An 18984-nucleotide genomic window follows, 5' to 3' on the forward strand; every position below is an offset into this window, starting at 1 on the left:
TAATGGGTTTATTTCCACTTTTAGACATAATGTCGTTGATAAATACCTCCGATCTAAAAATTAATTTTTAGTTTATTTACATTGTATCATTTTAATTAAAACTAAAAATAAATACTAAATTTAATTGGTAGCAAAAGTCAAGTAACAAAATACAAAGTAATTTGGATTTATAATGATGGTATTTGTATACATGGCGAAAAATCGAAAAGTAAATTTAATTCATAGTGATATAAGGCAATTAGTAGGATTTAATTACGAATGCAGTTGTAACTGCAAATATAGCGAACAACCAATCTGTGGTTTATCGCATGGGATGGTTAAGGACTGATTAAACGAAACAGAAAAAAATAATTTGATTGATCTATTTGCCTTATTTGAATTTGTTTTTCGGCAACTAGTATCTTCCTAGATCCGGTAATTGGTATCTTCGTAGATTTCATATAGTTTCTTTTATAATCACAACGCATAAAATATGGAGAATGTTTTCACAAGTCGCAAAAACAACAATATTTGCAAACTGTTTTGATTTAAACTGTTAAACTATGTATGTTATGAAACTCTATTACCCACCTACATCAGGAACACGAAACTACAATCTACAATTTTGCATGGTCTTAACGCCTTATAAACCATCCATTAATCTATTTCAGCTACTCTCACAAAGTCCAGCACTTATCGCTACTTTTATATAACTAATCCACTATACGTCCCTTTGTTAACTCGTCATTATCAAAACCATCTATTCCGGATAGAATGTTTGCCGCTCTTACTTAGAGCACGCAGATTCGCTTATTGCAGTAAATCACTCTGCATTTTTCTTGTGCATTGTTAGAGTTTGTTGTATGACTTGGCTTTAGTTACAATTTTCTTCCATTTATTTGTTGACTAGGTTATTCTAATTAGTTTTTTTGTGGACCCACATATTGAAAAAGAAAAATCTAGACGTAGACCTATATTGTTATGTAAGAAGTATTGAAAATATATGGTTAATTAACTGAAGCAATAAATAATGAAATAAAATATTTATGACTGAAAATAATAAAAACATTTAGCATAACTCATAAATTGTTATCAGTTTGTAAGAGACACTAGTTATACTAACCACTTGTTGAAATGTGTTAATTGGCATGTAGTGAGGATAGAATCTAAGCACGGCGCTATTGCGATGCAAAAGGAATGGGCGACTGCATCACCGAGGGGAAGTGACATCTTCGATGCTAGACCATAGATGTGATTACCTCGAGTTATTATTACCTACTGCCCGGTTCTTTCGGTATGCACAAACCCTATTATGTAGGTGGTTCAGGCATATTTTCTGAACGTATGTAGAGTACATCGTAATAAATTAAAAATCTAATTTCTAGCTTTTGTTACAAAGTTACGTATACATTCCCATTTTAAGATATGCAATAATTTAGATAAGGTTTCAAGAAATTTAAACTTTTAAAAGCGCTTTGTACTTTCGGGTTTAAAATTAATAGTTTTACAAAAACGTGTGGTGATTTATACAAGTGGCGTTCTTTGATTTTAAAAAACATATGAGTTAGCAAGTTTTTCAGAGGAATTTAAAGAGCTTTTAAATAAGTTCATATATATATATATATATATATATATATATGCATTATATTTATTTAAGAAATACTAAACACTTTTTAAAACACTATACATATTATGTATTATGCATCTTTACTTACCGCTATTACACATTGCTACACCTCTATCCATAAGGAAACTCAAAAAAGCCATAATGACGCCCAAAAGGGCCAAGAACACCCAGTCTTCTCCCAATCTCGCGAATGTGTGCCTCCATAAGAATGCAATAAATTTGACTAGTTTTCCTATGGGAAAAATAAAATTAAAACGATTGTACTGATTTCATTTTCAATTTTAATAACATAAATTTTTATTGATTTTTTATATATTAAACAAATCGTGTCCACTCTGTAGTCTTTTCTTTAAGAGTCTAACTTTGTGTAGGGGACCCATATTGGGGTAATATGAATTAGCGAATCTAGTCATTTTTAGTAGTCAACCCTCTCTTGATTATTAGTTCTATCTGCCGGTTTCAAGTAAGCTTTAACTCTAATATTACAACAAGGTACGTTTTTATTACCGCAAGGTACTTACTAGAGTTAGAATGGTACCATTTAGGTTTAGAGGGTCTAATCCCTCTAAATTCCCCCTTCTGGTAAATTTCATAACTTATGTTAAGTCCTACATTTAAGTTTATTCTGCAACAACAGTCAGAACCGGATTTTCAACATGCAGACTACCGCTTTGTTTTCTATAACGTAGTCTACCTTTTGTATGAAATGATTCAGTACCGTTTCCGTAGGGAATTATTCTCTGTATGCTTATCGGACTAAACCAATACATCATTCCTAATGTGCGTATCGAACAGTTTTTTTAGATACTTCAGTACAAATGATATCGGATTTATGGGTCTTAGGGGCTTCTGTCCTAAACCAACCTGTAGTTTTATACATAATATTTTTACAGCAGGTCATTCCCTTTTTGTAAAAGTATTGAATAAATCCCGTCCAGATTTAGTAATTTATATGGCTCAAATATTGCTAATTTGGCTTTGTCATGATCTAACATTTCTTTTGCGTCCGTTTTTCTTAGAAATATAAGTTAGAAGCTTTTTTAAAATATATTCGGCTTCAGGAAAGTAATCTTAAAAGTTATCTCAGCGTCTCTTTACCATTCCGAGTGTATGTAACTCATTTTTGAGTAAAGGAATATTTAGATGAGAGTCCTTAGACAGAATTTTATACTTACAATGACTTACAATGACAACCATCGGCACATATAAACATTACCTACAATTGTTACGACATAAAAATTAATTTTAAGAAAACCAAATAAATGGTCTTTGGCCTTTGGGAAATATGGATATTTGGAAACGATAGTAAACGAAACATGGGACCGAATCAATGAAATAAAAATTCTATTATATCACGTAGAGGACCAAATAGAATACCATAAAGTTTTGAAATGTGTTGTTACCGTCAGTTGTAAAAGTAAAGATGGATCGATAAACTCACAAATATGAAAATAAATCTACTATAAAAGAAGAAAGCTCAAATATTTAATATGTCTTATAAGAGGTCGATCGAAGGAGGAATGACTCCAGTTCATAGAAAAATGTCATGGATGCGAAACGATAGTTTTATAGAAAGAAAATTACTACATCACCTTTTATAGAAAATTGATATCATTTATATAAAAATAGTGTCGCAATAGACACGAAAATAAATGAAATACGAATGACTAAGAAATGAGATTACATTCATTAATATTGAGAAACTTAGGTAAAAGTTCTGCACATTAAAACATACCTTGATATCCCCTAAGCTCTCGTTTTCTTGCTTTTTCTTCTTTTATTCGTCTTTTCTCTTGTGCTTTTAGTGCTTCAAACTTTGCATATTCTCCTAATTGCCGGCTATACCGGCCATACATCTGCAAGAAAGAAACGAAAATTAGATTATACAAAAATGCCACACACCAGGTATATAATGATCCCAGAACCCAAAAAAGATAACCAAAAATAGGATAAATATTTTTTTTCGTCTTAACAAAAAATTTAGGTGGAATTAGAAATACTTTATTTGATATTTACATTTTCAAGCTTAGAAATCTTTTTCAAAATATAAATGTTACTACTACTCGTAACACTACTCGTCAAACATAGCTTGAGACCTAATATTTTGATATTAGGCTCCACCTCCCATAAGCAATGGACAGCAACAAAATTCATCATTATTATTTCGTGATCCCTGATAGCGAGGTGCTTGTACATTGTACAATTTGCGACAAAAAAAGTTCAGAATATCTGCAAGCAGCAAGTGTTAACATCACACGACTTCTAACATACCAGAGGGCGTGGGTTATTAAGGCAATTCTTTTGGATATGGCCGATAATTTTTAAATTGTTGAAGGTACCATACGAATGTTACCCGTATGTTTGTATGCATTTATTATACCTGACTCTAGTTATTTTAATGACTTGTACATAAAATGTGTCTAGTGATAGAGTTTCTTTTCACCCTCTAGCAAAGTTTGGTAAATTGTAATCTCTGTTACTTTTTTCTGAAGAATAATATCTTTTCCCCACTTCCTGTCAAGATGTATTTCTAGATATCTGACGATTTTTTCAGATTTAAGCTCCTGACCAGGAAGTGTAACTGTGGGTGTCTCTTTACTAGCTTTGCTGGTTAAAGGTAATGAATTCCATCTTCTCTAAGTTGACTTTTATCTTCCTTTTTTCGCTATGTTTCGAGAGGTGTTAGGTAGTTTGCCTTTGGTTATAGTGCTATTATCTGTTAGAATATCCAACATAAAAAGTGGATGTTGTTCTATATGAAGTGACATTGTTGACAGTGCAATGAGTAATGTCATAAATAGGTAATAAACTACTGTCAGTCAAGTTTTGTATTGTTCTGTATGTAAGAAGGAATAAAGTATAATTGTTGATGGCCAGACGTTTATTAGTGCATATTTCCTAAAGTAGGTATTTCCTTGTCTCTTGATGTCTTCAAACTAGAAGGAGGACTTCACCTAACTTAAATTATAACAGGTTTTGGGCCCAATCCACGTGTGAACTGTGAACAAGTTAGGTTCGTACTTCATTCAGTTTTGTTTGTTGTTATTGTCGGTGAATAAAATATGGCGACCAGCAATAACGATTATAAAATTCAAGTTGACAAACTCGAGGGTCCTGAAGACTGGGCAAAGTGGAAATGGCACGTTTCGATGTTATTACGTTCGTATGCACTTGAAGACATTGTAAAAGGTATGTGTAAGTGTCCTGAGGTTAGTGGAGATTCAACTTCAGCGGAAATACAGAAGCATCAGCAATGGTTAAAAGACGATGCGAAAGCGGCAAGTTTGTTAGCAGGTACGCTAGGAAAAACTGTTGCCGAGCTCGTGTTGACGTGTACTCACGCTAGTGAAATATGGGACAAATTGCGTGCGAGATTTGAACGTAGCAGTACGCAACGGTTAAACATGTTTATTGAAGCCTTTTTTAGAGTCCAACGTGATGAAAAAGAAGATATTAGTACACATGTTGCGAAGTTGCAGAAACTGTTTGTAGATTTAAATGATGAACTGCAGAAGCATGATGAAAATGTTTTATCCGAAAGAATGTTAAATGGTCGGATCTTATCAACTTTGGGTAAGGACTTTGATAATTTCAAAGATTTGTGGGACACGATACCATCAAAGAATCAAACTTTGAATTTACTGATTGAGAAATTGTGTACCATTGAATTACGTGACCAAAGTACTGTAGAATCTTTTGCGTTCGTTGCACGCAATAGCCCGACAGAAAAATACAATCAGAACCAAAGTATGAAGTCAAAGAAAAATGTACATCGTGCAAAAGAAAAATTTCCATGTCATAAATGCAAGAAATTAGGCCATTGGGCGAAAGAGTGTCCGTTGAAAAAATCAGTTGAGAATTTAGGTAAGAATAAAAGTAATGATACTGTTTTTTTGTCTGTTGTTTTAAGTGCCTCATCTAACAATTGTATTGAAGCTGGAAAATGGTATTGTGACAGTGGAGCCACAAATCATATCACTACAGATAAGCAATATTTCTCATCTTATACAGAATTTGCTGAACCAGAAAGTATATCACTTGGTAAGAAAGATGTATGTATGTTAGCCCATGGACAAGGAACAGTGAAAATTCAAATGCATCTGAATAATAAATGGAAAGGTGCTGACTTGAAGAATGTTTTTTATGTTCCTGAAGCAAGTGCTCATTTGTTTTCTGTGAAAGCTGCTGCACAAAGGGGTTTTATTACAGTACTTGATAAAAAAGGTGTAAATATATATGACAAAAACACTTGTGAATCTGTAATGACTGGGTACTTCAAAAATGGCCTGTATGTACTTGATATACGTGTTATGAAACCGACAAATCCCGTTCAAGTAAACTTAGCAGAGTCAACAGATATGTTGCAAGTGTACCATGAAAGATTTGGTCATCAGCATAAGCAACACGTAAAGAAGGTATTGAAGAAAATGAATATAGACATTGATGGGTGCAAAGAAAGCTTTTGCGATGGATGTGCAATTGGAAAAATGCATAGATTGCCATTCAAATCTAGGATCAATCGACCACAAGTCATTGGTGAGCAGATCCATGCAGATGTGAATGGGCCCATGTCTATAGAATCACTGGGAAAAGCACGTTATTACGTATGTTTTAAAGATGACTTTAGTAAGTTTCGGAAAGTTTTCTTTATGAAACACAAAAGTGAGGTATGTACTTTCTTAGAACAATTTTTAAATGAAGCTAGTACAAATGGCCATGTAGTAAAGCAACTGAGATGCGATGGAGGGAGAGAGTTTGACAATAGAAAGGTATCTGAACTTCTTGCGAAGAGAGGTATAGAGCATTGTATCACTCCACCCTATACACCTCAGCAGAATGGTGTTGCTGAAAGGGAAAACCGCACCATTGTAGAGTGTGCACGTTCCATGTTAAACACATGTAAGTTGTCCACACAATTGTGGGCAGAAGCATGCAATACTGCAGTGTACATTCTGAATCGCACAGGAAAGTCATCAATTGAAAGTAAATGTCCCTATGAATTGTGGTATGGAAAGCCAATTGGAAGTTTGACACATTTACGAATATTTGGCACTGAATGTTATGTTCACATTAACAAGAATCTTCGCAGTAAATTTGATGACAAGGCGATACATGGTTATTTAGTTGGTTATGTGAATGACAGGGATGGTTTTAGGATATGGATTCCATCTGAAAGAAGAATCGTATCGAGCCACGACGTACGATTTAAACCTGAGGTTATATGCAATTTGCGAATTGTTGAAGCCAAATCAGTGAACCAACATCAGTCGGAATGTTTTAGTGTAAATGAAAACTCCGAAGAAGTAAAAAGTGGTATCGGTGAAATTGTGGAATCTGAGAATATAAAAAGTGTAGAAGAAAGTGCGAGTGAAAATCAAGAAGTGAATAGAGAAGAAAGAAATAGTGATAGTGTTCAAGAATCTAAGCGTTACCCTACACGTGTTAGAAATAAACCAAAATTGTATAATGATTTTTTGTTAGATAAAGATCTGGAAAATGTACCTGATCTTGCCATGTTTACTATGTCAAATGAATTTGAGCCCACAAGTCTTTCTGAGGCACTGTCAAGTAGTCACAGCCATGAATGGAAATTAGCCATTCAGAATGAATTGACAGCTCTCAGAATGAATAATACTTGGGAATTGGTTGATAAACCTGCAAATACAAATATTGTTCAGAATAAATGGGTGTTTAAAATAAAGAAAAATGAAAAGGGTGAAATAGTAAGGTACAAGGCAAGATTGGTGGCAAAGGGTTTTACACAGAAATATGGGGTTGACTATTCAGAAACGTATTCTCCAGTCATTCGTTTTAGTAATTTTAGGCTTTTGTTAGCGATGATGGCTGTTGAATTAAATCTAGATACAGTTCATTTAGATGTGGAGACTGCATTCCTGAATGGTGAGATTGATGAAACCATATATATGGCTCAACCTGAAGGTTTTGATGAACCAGACTTGGAAAATAAAGTCTGTCTGCTCAGGAAAGCTATATATGGTCTCAAACAGTCATCGAGACTGTGGTATAAAAAGGCATACCAAATTTTGTTAAAGTTGAATTTTAAACAATGTGAAATTGAACCATGTATTTTTGTTAAAAATAATGAGAATTCAATCCTTATTGTAGCACTCTATGTAGATGATTTTTTTGTTTTTTACAATAATCATGATGAGGTTAAAGTTTTGAAAAACGAATTAGATAAAAACTTTCATATTAAGGATTTGGGTCCAATTACACATTGTTTGGGTATGAAGATAGAGAGAAGTAAGTCAGAGTTTGAATTGAAATTAAGTCAAGAACAGTATATTGATAAAATACTTGAACGATTTGAAATGACGAATTGTAGCATTGTAAATACTCCTTTAGAACCGAATGTTAAACTTTCTAATGAAGGAATTTTGTATGAATGCCCTTATCAAGAATTGATTGGTTCGATGATGTATTTAGCGGTTTGTTCAAGGCCTGACATAGCTTTCTCTGTCACTTATCTTAGCCAGTTTAATAAGACTCATACGAAAGAACATTGGTTAGCAGCCAAACGTGTTTTGAGATACCTAAAAGGTACAAGAACTGTAGGAATTAATTACAGAAAGTCAAATGTTAGTTTAAGTGGCTTTGTTGACTCAGATTGGGCCAATAACAGTTCAGATAGAAAGTCATTTTATGGATTTATTTTTTCGTTGGCTGGTGGTCCTATCTCATGGGAATGTCAAAAGCAAAGAACTTTGGCTTTAAATTCAACTGAAGCTGAATATATTGGCATAACTGAGGCAGCAAAAGAATCGTTATACTTAACATATTTATGTAAAGAAATATTTGAAAACAATGTGAATTGTAAGTTTTTGTTTGAAGGTTTTCCGATGGTTATATTTAATGATAATCAAAGTGCCATAAAGTTATCGGAAAATCAAGTATACCATAAGAGAACGAAACATATTCATGTAAAGTATCATTTTATTCGTGAAAAAGTAGCTAACAATGATATTCAATTAAAATATATGTCGACGAATGAAATGGTGGCTGATATGTTGACCAAGTCGTTAAATTCAAAGAAATTGCAGTTAATCTGTCAGAATTTGAATTTAAAATAATTTTGTTAAGGTCTATTATTTAGCTTATCTACTTTTCATGTTGAGGGAGAGTGTTAGAATATCCAACATAAAAAGTGGATGTTGTTCTATATGAAGTGACATTGTTGACAGTGCAATGAGTAATGTCATAAATAGGTAATAAACTACTGTCAGTCAAGTTTTGTATTGTTCTGTATGTAAGAAGGAATAAAGTATAATTGTTGATGACCAGACGTTTATTAGTGCATATTTCCTAAAGTAGGTATTTCCTTGTCTCTTGATGTCTTCAAACTAGAAGGAGGACTTCACCTAACTTAAATTATAACATTATCTACCGGGTTTATGCATAGGCATAGCTATGATAAACGGTATTGAAGATAAGGGATGACAAGTAACTGCCTTGTAGAATATTTTTTTTTGACAGTTCATTGTATTTGTCCGATATCATTTTTTGTAGATTATTTGGAAATTATTGTACATTTAAAAACCAATTTAACTTCATAACATGTAATAAATTTCGATTAGTGTAAACAGGAAATCATATTATGTAAACAGATATTAAGTGTTACATGTAATCATAATATTTTTAATCAAATATTAACCTCTATGGATTTATCCGTATAATAAATGCATTTCCCGAAACCTTTGTATAATCTTGACTTCTAGTGCGATAATCTCTAATCGGCCAAAGACCATAAAATATCGACAGCCGTCCGCGTGACCAACAAAAAAATAAAATTAGCCGGTCTAGAAACAAAAGCGACGTGAATGAGTGGGACTGTCTAGCATTTAAATGTGTTTGTAAATATTGGTTTTGGCAATCTGCTCTGCGATTACTGAATAGGTAATTGAATAGCACTCAAAATGATTTATGCTTTGAACTTAAAATCGAACATAGCTAAAATAAAATAAATCTGGTGATTTTAACACAACATGTAAAAAATAGATAATAAATTATACAGAATAGTTAGTTATTACATTGCCCAACAGCCATTTTGGTGTCGGAGAAGTAAGATCTGAAATTTAATTTTTTTTTTGCTTTGAATTCAATTTTTTTTTTCGTAGCAGTTCTTGTTTTTTAAGTTTTGATAGTTTTGGATACAAGTAATATTGACCTTTTACACAATAAAACAAGTAATTTTTTAAATTAAATATATTATTTATATGGGATTAATTATTACACACCTTATGCCCACAATTAATTGTAATAAACATTACATTTTACATTTGCCTTTGACGTTTCGATTTCGAATTCAGAAATCGTTTTCAAAAGATATTATGATTAAATACGAAATTATTTTAACCTGTAATAGTTTATTAATTGGCGCTTCGTTTCAGCTAATTTGACAGGTCATCCTTAGGAAGGGCTTACTTGGCCTCGATATTGTGGGTAAATAGTCACATTTTGAGTTGAAATTCTGAGGTTGATGTACCCTTGGATTGATATCAAATACTCTGATGATTTCTTATTTTTGTTGTATAATTATATTGGTTCTTTGACTTATATCTCCACTAGCCGTTTTCTTATCAATACTCGAAGAGTTCTTTGGATGGATTTTTTTTTAAATATTTTTTTGATAAGAGGGTTATGGAAGCACCTTGGACAATGTGATACTGATATGGGCCATTGGAATGAATAGATAGAAATTACTTATATAAGCTCTTTATTAAATAAACAAAATTGAAAAACTTCTAATGTCATTATATCTGTAACATTCTATATCTGTAAAACATTCCGATACTACTTCAGCCCTAGCCCAACATGCTTCAGTGACCCCCCGCCCCAATTGATCCCGCTTAGACCGTTTCCGCGCATACCGTTCCCGCGCATACTGAGAGTATAAAAGCAGCTACACAGGGTAAGACCGGTCGTCACTTGATACTGAGGAGTAGGCAGATTGAGACTTCTCTACCGTTTGACGGTTCTTGTATTTATACACAACAAAATACAAGATAAGTACCTTAAGAGTAAGGGGAGTCGGCAGATTGAGAACCCCGAACTCGAACGGAACCATATCCCATTTGATAATGGGTCCAAAATGGGTGTCGAAGCATCGAGTTTTAAATTCTCAACGCAATTATTCAATAGGGATTGGCGAAATATCATAAGGCGTCAGAAATTTTCTTTGCATTCCAGTAGATGGTCCTGGTTGAACATCTATAATTGGTGGTCCTATATTTAATTGAAATGTGGTTGATCTTTTTCTTGGAATTAAACTAGCCAAATTATTCCCGGTTTTCATTTTCTTTCTATTTGTTCTGTTTTACTGGTATCTGGTGTATAGCCTAATATGATTAAATAATATTTACTTTCTTGAACAAAAGATCATATTTTGTTTCTTATTGCATTTCCTAGCATGTCGATTAATTCATTTTGTGTCTCTTTACTTAAATAATGGGTTTGGGGGTTTAAGTACTCTCTCAATATGTCTCTAAATAATTGGGTCAAATTTCTCAAAAATTCGGCTTGTTTTAAACAATTGCCATTGTTTTATCCTCCCAAGAATTTTATACTTTGTATTAATTTTGTTAAAACATTTATTTCATATTTCCTCCACATATCTGCTATAACTTGTTCTTCACAATCAATAGTAGTTTTATTTTTTAACTTTTTTTCTAATTCTGTCCATTCTAAAAAGTTTTTCATGTGGTTTCTACTTGTTTCGTGCCGATGTAAAGTTTTCAATACGTTTCCACCATCTTTAAATCCTTCGGTAAAACTAGTAAATTCTGCAGTCCTAAAAATCTTAAAACACAATAAGAAAGTAGAATTTAAGATTTAGAATGTTAACTTCAAGTTATACTAGAAGGAAAAGTACAGGGTAAAAGATCAGTAGGAAGACGCTAGAACTCGTGGCTGAAAGACCTGAGGAGATGGTTCGACCGCTCATCCGCAGAAATCTTTCGCGAAGCAGTTTCCAAAACTACAATTGCCATTTGGATCGCCAACCTTCGAAAGGAGACGGCGCCATGAGAAGAAGAATTCTTCGATCTCCCCATTTTCCGGTTGAAATATGTATTGCTAAATTTTCGTCCTATTCATCCTTTTGATATTTAATTAGTTTAGTTTGAAGAGCTCCTTTTTAGATTCAAACTACTCTGATTATTTCGGTAACTTTTGACCATTTCATTATATCTTTCAGATTTTCCATTTTCTGGGGATATTTTATGGTTTGCAAAAATTACATCAAAGTGAGTAAATGTGTATGCCTCCGGTTACACCGATACATAGGTTTTTGTTAAAATTTTATTGGACTTACCGGAATAATCAGAAACAAATAGTGTGGATGTGGATGTCCCCTGTAAATTAGCTTTTGTTACAGTTTTGTTGGACTCATCAGACAAAATAACATCACTTTTATCTTTTTTTAAAAAATGGGCTAAAAGTGCCAGATTGTTTTTTTGCCATCTCTTCTTTTTCGATTTTGCGCCCCGGATAACTGAATAAAATTAATTTCTCTATTTTAGTACATATTTTGTATAACCCCGGCAGAAAAAAGCTATTTTTGACGCCCCATAACCAGCGGCGCCCGTATTCGGTGCATCCCTTGCAGGTCCGTAATCGCCGGCATTGGAACAGCTGATATTATCTTGTACTTAGTTGTATTTATAGAATTCACGAAATATAATATATTAAGCATCTTAACACTTAATAAATTAAAGTGTAAGATTGTATTTTATCCTTGTTTGTGGTTTAAACCAGTATGTGTTATGAAAATAAATAGCTTCCGCGTATATTGTAATGAATGTCGATCAAAGTTTAGGGCAATTCGCGTCAATAGATCAATATTACAAGCGGTAAAGTCAATAATCTGTGACGTAAACCGACTGCTATATTCCACAAAATAAATAGTAATTCAGAAGCTATCAACGAATAAGGTGATAATTCGTTGCTTCATTTTTAAACCGCACTCCTTTAATTTGTATTATTAGGTGTGTTTGTTGTAGTTATATAGAATTCAAATCACGTCATACTGCCTTGAAGATTATAAATAAATGTATATGTGCATGGAGACAAAAATTAGGTTCTGTATTATAAAGGGGAATTAAGCATAAACGTTTATAATAACTTATATTCTACACGGCCATTAGTAAATGTAACAATTCCGAAATTCCGAAAATGTCAGTATCAGATGCAAAATTGGCGTCGTAGTTACGTTGAGATAGGTTGTTTTGTTCAATTAAAAAAACTCAATTGATTGACTCAAAAACAGTTAAAAGACAATTGATTTAAATTCGGAATTTGATAATACTTAATCTGACATTACAAATTATACACATAATATTGTAAATATGCAGGCAAAAATGCCTGCCGTAAAAAATGAAAAAATAGATATAAAAAGTTTTATCAACAAATATGGGCGTCTGTACTCGTACCAAGAAAAAAAAGCTAGCTAGCTAAAAAAAATGAAAATCATCGACTCTATGAAAAATACATTCAATCCTATGAATGTGAAACACGATTATATAACGATATGTCAAGGTTTAAAAAATTAAAGTTTGAAACGCTCCTGATAAACAGTTTTTAACTGTAATTCCATAACTTTTCTCATCCGCTGCAAAGCAACCACTAATACCAAGCTTTTAAAGGCTTTATTAATTATTTAACTTTCAAATGTTAAGTAGTTCTTAGAAAATGCTCTGGATAGATATTTAGCCACAAATGTAATAAGAATTATAATTTATGTAAAAATTACAAAACAAAAATCAATGCAACTACTTAATATATAGATGGAATACTAAGCAAGATACATAAACACAATTGCTCTGCTTTAAAGAGTAAAGAGGTTTTATTGGAGTAGTGATGTATCTCAAAAAGTCAACCGTACCTTCACGTTGGTGAACACTGTTATCACAAACGAGCCTCTGATGACTAGGTGCCAGCAGAATAACTGTAACACCTCCATTATGAAAGAATAATTTCATTAAGAGTAAGTGATGTCGCTTAGTAGGTGAGCCGCTTAATCTTGGTTGCAACGGTCGACATTACACATCCTTCTACACCACCAACTTGCCTGGTCAGCGTGATGGGGTATGGCTAAAACCTTTAAAAAAATGTCGATTTTAACAGAGACACGAAAGGTATCCCAGGGAGTAAGTTGAACTTGAATGATAAGAAGAACAAAAAAAAAAAACTCCATATAGCAACATACAACATACGTTCCATGGCAAAAGATGAAACATTCTACGAACTAGAAAAGGAATTGGGGAACATGAATTGGGACATAATGGGGACTATCGGAAGTTAAAAGAAAAGGAGGGTATGTGGACTTACATTCAGTCAACAGGCTCTACTACAAAGGCAAGGAAGATTATATATACGGCGGAGTAGGTTTCTTAATCAACAGGAAGAGAAAATCACAAATTCAAATAATCCATACCATTTCGGTCAAGGCTCGGACAAGGACATAAGTCGGGCTTTTATAAATTGTAAATCTCTCAATAACTTTGGACAGGACCGGTAGTAAGGCAATAGTTCTATAGTTGCAGACATTTGATTTTTCACCCTTATGAAAAGGAATAATAATGGCTGTCTTTAGGCACTCTGGAAATATACCTTTATCAAAGGAATCATTAAACATAATAGTGCCCATCCACAAAAAAAGGTGACAAAACAAAATGCGCGAATTATAGAGGAATTTTACTCCTAAACACGGCATATAAAACCCTCTTAAACATCATTCTTAGTAGACTAATCCCTTATGCTGAAAATGTCCTAGGCGAATATCAAGCCGGTTTTGGGGCAAACAGATCAACAATAGATCAACTATTCACGCTGAGACAAACTTCTAGAAAAGGGATGGGAGTATAACAGACCCATACACAATCTTTTCATAGATTTTCGACAGGCGTATTATAGCGTAGAAAGAAGCCAAGTATGGAATGCCATGGCGGAGTTCTCAATACCAAAGAAACTCATTCGGATGACCAAAGTCTGTAAGGAAGGTGGAATATCGAAAGTACGTGTAAATAATAAACTGTCTGGCAGCTTTGAAATCAACAGTGGACTCAAACAGGGTGTTGCGTTATATCCACTACTTTTTAACCTTGTATTAGAGAAAGCCATGAGGTCGGCCGAAATAAAAACACAATTGCTATCGGTTCAAGGTCCCAAGCTATTACTCGCATATGCAGATGACATAGATCTCGTTTTAGACTCCATCCTATTCACGAAAGACATCTTTAACAAGGTGGAAGGAGCAACAAGTGAAGTAGGGTTGAAGATTAATGAAGAGAAGACGAAATATATGTGTGTAAATAGAACGACACGAAGAGCCAGAATAAAACAAAATGTGACGGTCAACACCTTCAATTTCGAAATAAAAGACAGAATCCAATCTGCAAACCGCTGTCTATTCGCACTGGATACGCTCATAAAATCAAAAAATCTTACAAGAAATTAAAAAATAAAAATCTATAAATCCATCGTCAGACCTGTAATAACATACGGATGCGAAACGTGGACCATGACCAAAGCAAACGAAAAAAAGCTCAGACGATTTGAACGAAAAATACTTAGATAAATTTTCGGACATCACCATGACATCACCACAAACCAGTATAAGATCAGGATGCGATGGAGAGATAACATCCAAGCAGATCTCCAGAAAATGAACATTCCATTTGACCCTAGGTGAATGGAAGACCGAACAAATTGGAAAAAAGTTGTACAGTCAGCCAAGACCCACCCAGGGTTGTAGCGCTACGTAATGATGATGAAAGGAATCATTAATTAGTAAGACCAGGACTTCCAACACATTTTTTTTGGGAGATTTAAGAATATTTTTATGGATAGTCCATCAGTAATATAGGAAGATTTACTTTTGATTCTATTGATTGTTTGGATCTGTTCAGATTTATCAACTGTGGAGATAGAAAATAGGATCTTTTTGTGGCAAAATAGTTGATATTATATTTTTACTTACATTAACGAAGTATTCATTTAGATTTTTAAAAATTGAAAGAGAAAATGTTTGAGCTGTGTAAGTTTTATTACGAAGATCGTTTATTATGGACCAAGTTTTTTTGCAACATTTTTAGATCTTCCCAGACGATATTGATATATTCATCCCAGTACATTTTTTTAGCTGTTTTGATGTTTTAGATAGGTTTCTCTGTACTTTGTGATATATTCAGTGACAAAGACGTTGGTAGTAAATTTCTTTATGTACACTAGTGAACTAGTGAACGCATATTCTTAGCTGATATGTAGATACCATTGATAGTCCAGGGTTTGTGATGTTTTGACTTAATTGTAATTAAAGGAAATGCCTTACTGAAAATACAGACAAGCCTCTTTAGATCAATTAACTTAAGAGTGAATCGGAAACTGGCTTTATCATGAAAGCCCAGTTTCATCCTCTTCGGTTCGTTAATCATATTCACATTACGATTACATGATAATTAATAATAGTTAATCCTGTGAGTAATCGTTGGAATTAATAGGTTTATAATATAATAATTGATAGATTATATTTTTAAAATGTATTTTGTACGCTAAAAGTGATGATTGATGTATAAACAATTGTCAGATGAATTATAATTGTGTTTTAATTCTTGCAGAATGATAACATCCCAAAATTATATGTCCAACCCAATTATTTTAATAAAGGATTTAAAATACAATTAGCTGCCTGATTATGGTTAGTTTTATATAAAAAACCGTAATCCTTGTGTATATAAGAAGTTTATGTGTTCTTCCGTATATTTTATATGTAAAGAAAAAAGTAAGGTGTGTGGTAATAATTATGTAAATCCAATTCAATTAATTTAGAATCAGCAGCACACTGTCAAATTCTTTATTAGTCTTTGTATGTATTACTGGTGTTTGAACTCATAAATTGATTAATTTAAATAAATCAACAACTTTGTCTGTATTTTGTTTTCCGTTTGATTAGCAGAGTATATATAATTATTTTGATTATGGGTACATTGTTTACAAGTTGGTGTATTTTTCAATAGGTTATGTGAACATGTTAATTATCTTAAAAAAAATTGCGTCATTAACTGTTTATTTAGGGTAACCACAAATCATTATAATCTTAATTCAGCTAGATTTCTTTATCATCGTCTTTTATATTTAACTTTTGTTAATACGAATCAGTACTGTATTAGTACTGTATTATCAGTAACTATATTAATTAAACATTATGCTTATATGAACTGAAGCCACAATTGATTGAAATATTAATCCCATAAAAACATTGCCACAAGCTTTTCTTTCTAAAACAGTTTTAGAACATTTTTGAATATATTAGTTATTAGAAAGAATATGAAACTAAATTTAAAATTGTCCTTTTTACATTTCAAGTCCCTATTTAAGATTTCAAAGTTGCACCAGCCACACCTCTAGGGGTGCGGGTGCGGGGTGGTGTTTGGTGCCATTTGATAGATTTTTAAAAAAATATTAAAAACATGTTTTGTGATTTTTCATTTTTAAGTGTATTTCTTAAGATATTAAACCGTTTTCATAATTTTCTGTCGAAAAAATATCTCAAATAAAAGTTAGGTACATATTTTTATGAGGAATCCAAATCTGCAAAAAAATATAAGGAGTTTCCATTTAAGATTTGAAATTTGTTCCCCTTCGAGCTCTAGAGGGTGTGGCTGGGGTTCATCTTCTTCTTCAAGTGCCATCTCCGCGGCGGAGGTCGGCAATCATCATAGCTATTCGAACTTTTGAGACGGCTGCTCTGAAAAGTTCATTTGATGTACATCCGTACCACTCTCTCAGGTTGCGCAGCCATGACATTCTACGCCTCCCTATGCTTCTCTTTCCTTGGATCTTTCCCTGCATGATCAGTTGGAGCAAGGTGTATTTCTCTCCACGTGTAATATGTCCGAGATATTCCAATTTTTTTGTTTTTATTGAATTTAAAATTTCCATTTCTTTGTTCATCCTTCTCAGAACCTCTTTGTTTGTGACGTGTTCTGTCCATGATATTTTCAGAATTCTTCTGTACACCCACAGCTCAAATGATTCGAGTTTTTTCATTGATGTAGCATTCAAGGTCCAAGATTCCATTCCATAAAATAAGGTCGAAAAAACATAGCACCTCGCCAACCTAACTCTTAGTTTCAGTTTTAAATCCCTGGTACATAGAACTCTTCTCATTTTGTTGAAATTTGCTCTAGCCTTGTCTATTCTTATTTTTATCTCCTGATTGTAATCATTTGTGGAGTTAATCATTGTTCCCAGGTATGCATATTTGTCCACTTGTTCGACGTTGGTTTCGTTTATTAGAAGACTATCGTTATTTCTTTGAGTTTTCGATATTCTCATAAATTTCGTCTTCTTGACATTCATTGTTAGACCATACTCTTTTGCATACTCTGCTACTGGGGTTCATGTTTGGTGCCAATTGATAGATCTTTGAAAAATATTGAACACGTGTTATTCAGTTTTTCGATCCAATGTTTAATTCGCGAAATATTCGACCATCCCGCTTCTTTTAACGTACCCTAAATAATGATTCCAGGCTTTCAAAGATTTTTCTTGAGCTCTGCTTTGTAAGTTTGTCTGTTAGTTTGTCTAAATTCGTCTCAGTGTTTACATTTTTTTTTATTTGAGAAAAAATATTTGTCGTATATTTGTTGATTTTTCCCAACAGATACACAAATATTTTTTGAATAAACCTTTGGTACATTATTCAATATCTTTTCCCACTAATTCAAAATAGATGCTATTTCTCCTAGCTTCATTTTCCGGTTTATTTTTTACATATTTAACCTTAAAACATTATACATTCTAAAAATATTGTGATATTTTTTGTAACAATTGTTTTTAACAATCCAAACCATTGTAATTGACATTGTTTTTACATCTATATGTTCAGTAGAACTGAAGAAATACTGCACGATACATTTTCTATTAAAATATTAAAATAGTATTTTCACTTTTCTTATTTTTACTGGACTCTTAGCATAATACATAATTTGTACAATAAGAATTCAAACTATATAAATTCAAACTCTCTTTATAGACGCGGCAACTCAAACGGTCGTGCACCGTTATAACCGCTTCAATAACATTTAAAAAACAATAAATATGTAAAAATAAAACAAGCCCAACATTTTTATCGGAAACTGATAAAAGAAGGTTTGAGCTTTTGAGGTACTTGGTGCTTTCAAAAATAATATTTTTTACTTGTGTTTTTGAGCCCTGAAAATCGTCATTTTTGTTTTTTTTTCTTCAGTTTTAAATAATTGTTTATACTCATAAAGGATTAACTTTAGAAAAATGATCCAAAGAAGTTGATTTTTACAAGTTTTTTAAAAAACATTTTGTTTAAACAAATTAGGACCACT

At 32.8% G+C, this 18984-nt stretch overlaps 1 protein-coding gene across 4 annotated transcripts in view; it reads right to left on the reverse strand.

Annotated features, from left to right (window-relative positions):
• The window catches only part of LOC140437561 (chloride channel protein 2-like), a 293059-nt gene that overhangs the window by 58213 nt on the left and 215862 nt on the right, over positions 1–18984 (reverse strand). For all 4 annotated transcript variants that reach the window (XM_072527159.1, XM_072527155.1, XM_072527156.1 and 1 more), the window contains exons 3-4: positions 3342–3462; positions 1695–1838 (exon numbers count right to left, since the gene is read on the reverse strand). In XM_072527159.1, the coding sequence (XP_072383260.1) occupies positions 1695–1838; positions 3342–3462 (265 nt within the window). The remainder of the gene's footprint in view (positions 1–1694; positions 1839–3341; positions 3463–18984) is intronic.

This window comes from Diabrotica undecimpunctata, chromosome 3 (genome assembly GCF_040954645.1).
Source record: "Diabrotica undecimpunctata isolate CICGRU chromosome 3, icDiaUnde3, whole genome shotgun sequence".
NCBI lineage: Eukaryota > Metazoa > Arthropoda > Insecta > Coleoptera > Chrysomelidae > Diabrotica > Diabrotica undecimpunctata.